The sequence below is a fragment of the Pungitius pungitius genome, chromosome 12 (genome assembly GCF_949316345.1).
Source record: "Pungitius pungitius chromosome 12, fPunPun2.1, whole genome shotgun sequence".
Lineage (NCBI taxonomy): Eukaryota > Metazoa > Chordata > Actinopteri > Perciformes > Gasterosteidae > Pungitius > Pungitius pungitius.
Window position 1 is genome coordinate 13,445,544 of NC_084911.1, and position 4,212 is coordinate 13,449,755.

At 41.6% G+C, this 4,212-nt stretch overlaps 1 protein-coding gene across 2 annotated transcripts; it reads right to left on the minus strand.

Moving 5' to 3' along the window:
• Nucleotides 1–222: 222 nt before the first annotated feature.
• On the minus strand, nucleotides 223–3,979 carry LOC119220563 (uncharacterized). 2 transcript variants are annotated; one of them, XM_062566252.1, is made up of 6 exons: nucleotides 3,355–3,979; nucleotides 2,506–2,698; nucleotides 2,270–2,359; nucleotides 1,901–2,078; nucleotides 1,382–1,629; nucleotides 223–837 (listed from the first exon to the last, which is right to left on the minus strand). In XM_062566252.1, the coding sequence occupies exons 3-6, from the start codon at nucleotides 2,303–2,305 to the stop codon at nucleotides 640–642; spliced, it is 660 nt and encodes a 219-aa protein (XP_062422236.1). In that variant the 5' UTR covers nucleotides 2,306–2,359; nucleotides 2,506–2,698; nucleotides 3,355–3,979; the 3' UTR covers nucleotides 223–639. The 2 variants fall into 2 exon arrangements, with proteins under 2 accessions (XP_062422236.1, XP_062422237.1); XM_062566253.1 differs by lacking the exon at nucleotides 3,355–3,979 and having other exon boundaries at nucleotides 622–1,629; nucleotides 2,506–3,347.
• Between the last annotated feature and the right edge of the window lie 233 nt (nucleotides 3,980–4,212).

Consider the following 4,212-nt stretch of genomic DNA (forward strand, 5'->3'; position numbering starts at 1 on the left):
CGCCCACTGTTTTTTTTTTTTACCTCACCCACCTTGTGGCTAGCTCACGTGTGACGGCGTGTTACGGTATCCTCGCTTTAGAGGAGGGCGTAACAATACCATAATGGAAATGATGATGTATGACATGTATACACACACACGCATGTGTTACAGCTACCAGGATTGGTACCAAGTATGCAGATAATGTGATTCTGTAAACAGAACACACAAATGACACGCAGCTCTTTCACATCTCGGTCATTGCGCTTCGCGCCGCAGAATGAGGACATTTATTTAACATATTCACAATAAAGTGCAAAACATGGTAAACTACTTCTTAACAGTCTTTTGCAATATTACAGGAAATGTTCAGAGCCAACCTACAGTACTCTCGGTGGATGTGACCATAGACATGTATAGAAAGGCTAGATGGCTTACCGGCGCTGAGAGCCAATGGGACCCGACGACGTCACACGGCGGCCATCTTAGGACAGGACCGCTCGTCCAGTTATAACATTAAAGTCTATTGTGCATGTAGTGCTGAAATAACTATATTTTGCTCACTTTTCAACCGATTTTCAAACGGCTTGGTGTGTCACAAACGTCAGGGATGCGGCTATTTAACTGCATACTTGTGAAAAATTATAGCCACGGAGTTTATTAAGAAAATAGTATATTAAGTAGACTAGACAGGTAAAGCACTAGGTATACCCATACACACACACACACAGTAATGATATCAATATTTATAAGGTACATTAAACATGAAATAGTGCAATTAAGTTTATTACTAATATTAACATTATTAAATACATGTGTAAATTCATGTATAATATAAATCTGTCTCAAGTTGCCATTCTGTAAAATAAAGAGAAAAGAGATGGGTCTTTGTTTTTTGACTTCGGTCCAAAGGCACACAAAAAAAACATTAAGACACAAAACTCTTTCCATCAATACAATATAATCAATACAGCTCCCTCCCTCTCCTCCTCTCTCAAATGGTCTGAACTTACATAGAGCTTTTCTACACCGTCTTGGTGCCCAAAGCGCTTTACAAAGCCCCACATTCACCCATTCACGCACACACTCATACACCACTCATTCACATGCAAACATCAAAGAAGAGTAGCAAACTAAACAGACCACCAGTTGAAAACCCATCCTTTAAGTGCACAAATAGTTTGCGCTACTGCCCTTTGAAAAGGACAGTTTTTGTGAGCTTCTGTCTCACACCGTCTTTCTGCAAGCTAAGCGTTGACATTTTCGCAATGTGGTGCAGCCTTAGCTTGAAGAAGAGGGACACAACCAGAGTCATGGTTTATGGACTGTCAATGCCATATCGCGTGTCAGTGATGTGCTCCCCGAGCAATAACACATCCTCTCCACCTATCCTCTTTCTCACCATGTAGAGGACCTCCAACAGTTTGATGGGTTGCGATCTCCTGGAATCTGCTACTGCCTGCCGAACAACCCACTCTGCTGCCCTGACGACCTTCACGGTGCCTGCTGATGGGATGACAAGACCTCCATTGTTTTTCAGCGTCAGCAGATGGTAGCTCTGGTCCTTACTGGCAGATTCAGCATCCATCAACAGGCTTGCCCGGCAGACATCACAGGAAAGCTTTTTTAGTGTGCGTCGCACCACAAATTCTGAAATCAATGGTGGACAGATTCACATTATAATGACTTTTTTAATTAATAAGCATGGGGAAATGAATTAGTTATAGGCTAAATCTACTATAAAGTCTAACTCTACCTGAAATGTACACAAGCACATTTTCCACAAGACCATCAAACTTCTTGGGAAGATAGCTGTGGTCTTGTACAAGGGCAGGATTTAGTAAGTCTCCTTTGATAGTAATTTTTATGTCTAACAAAGAACATAAAAAGACAAAACATTTAAAGTCATTATTTATTTTACCTGAGTAGCATTCCAGCTTGTCATACAGCTCTTCATTGATGAGGTTCTTAGCTTTCAGCTCCTCCAGAAGAGCCTTCATGTTCTTCTTGGCCCTCCTTACCCTTGCCAAGGCATTGCTCTTTTCCCGCCACAGTTTACGCACTGTGGCCATGGCTGCATCAAGTTTGGCCTTAAGAGCCTTTGGAGAGGAAGGCATTGCATATTGGTGGTCAGGGCCTTCCTCTTCTGACTCCTTTGCCTCTCTCTAGTGGATGGCTGTGGCTTTGAAAAAAAAAATAATAATAATAATAAATAGATATATAATAAAGTTAATTAGGGTTAGGGTTAGTGTATTTGTTAGTGACATTCCTCATGTGTACAAATACTCACAACATCAGGTGGAGGTTGATCCTGCTCGGGGTACATGGGCTGGTTTTCTCCTGCTTTTCTTGAAGCGTTTGTGCTTCTTGGTGCTACCGGCTGAAAAAATAGTTAAATATTCAATTGATCTGTAATACACTTTATGTATTGCTAAACTTGCAGAAAGTGTGACATTAAATCACATTTAAATATCAATGCATCCATCTTTAACACCTTGTAATCTAGTTGGCCAATTGTACACGTACCCTCTGAAGATGAGCAGGGAAGTTGAAGACAGATGGAACAGCTCCAGCTTTGAATCTGATAGTCTGCCCTGTCCTGTCGAAATCTTCATTTCTGAAGTGTTCGCTGCAGAGCAGTGTTCTGTCATTAGCCACAAAACCTTCCCTTCTCAGGGCACGCTCCCACTGTCTCCGGCGCTCGCTACATTTGGGAAACCTTACAAATGGGAGAAATAGTAGTCAGATATAAATGATTGTTAACCTTGCACCTTTATTTCCTTCAACACTGAGGGTATGGACTAAAATACAGTATAAAATATATTATCATTTTGATTCTATGTACTGCATGTATGCAAATATATGTAGCCAATCTTGTAATGTTGTCTCAGAAAAAAACCAACAAAGTAATCCAAATGTAAAGATGTTTTCAAGAAACCAAACCACTTGGAAATCACGTGTAACTCAAAGCTATGTTGAAACGAAAGACTAACCCTGCCTCTCCCACCAATTTACAATTGCTTGGTGACTCACTCACGACCTCTTCACTGCTAGCCAGCAAATAAATACAACCACATCCACAAAATGACATTTAGACAAAAGATTAGGTTGTCAAGAAACGTTGTTGGTCTCAGGAAACCTGTTAATAATTGAAAATGTCGACTGTGTGGTATCGCTTTAGAGTAGAGGGCAGCCATGAAACACACAGCTACGCTGCAATGTTAAGCGTTTCTCAAAACGTGAAGCTACAATTTAAACATTGGCATCAGCACAAATCATAGCCACGTTAATAAGGTTTGTAATAAACCAAACCGTTTGTAAATCCGTCAAGAATTCAGCAAGTTACGAGCATTTTAGTTGGCGTATGTCACTCACCTTCCGTCCACAGCAGCAGGGAGCAGCAGCGCAGTCTCCTGACCCAAGATGGCCGCCAAGTGACGACACAGCTGACTCCGCCTTGAGCCATCTAGCCTTTCTATACATGTCTATGGATGTGACGGCGTGGCGCCATTTTTGCTAGCGCGGCACACCGAGCAATGAACTAAACATCCACACAAACACTCATAGATACAGTTACAGACATTCATATGCTGGCAAGCTAAACGCCAAAACAATACCTCCATTCAAACAAAGTCATTCATTACTTATTATTTTCCTCACCCACCTGTAAACAGAACACACAAATGACACGCAGCTCTTTCACATCTCGGTCATTGCGCTTCGCGCCGCAGAATGAGGAAACGTCACTCACAACGTAGTGGTCGTAAACTGCTCCACTGCCGTGAAACCTGTCTATAGCGAAATAGAGCGCCACTCTGCCCCCTGCTGGCTATAGGGTGTAATGTACACGAAATACAACTAATAACAGTTTCTGTTACATACATTTACATACACTATACTGTACACTATACTGTGTTACCAAACACATTGACACACATGTGTAAACACATTGGTGGGCGTCACACACTCCCCGACAAAAATAACAAAATGGCTCCTGACATTTTCCAAAATTCAACTTTATCAATATACTTATAACTCAATTTCACAAGGTCAAAAACTCCCTTTAATATCAATAAACAGGTGTTGAGTATGGCATGTATGTTGGTGGCGTGTATGGTGCATGTTGGTATGTCAGTGGGAAATGGTAAGGTGGACCCCAAAATGGTAAGTATGGTGCAATGTATGCCCCAACTGTGTTAACTGTGGGATTCGGTTGTAATGAAGGCTGGCCAA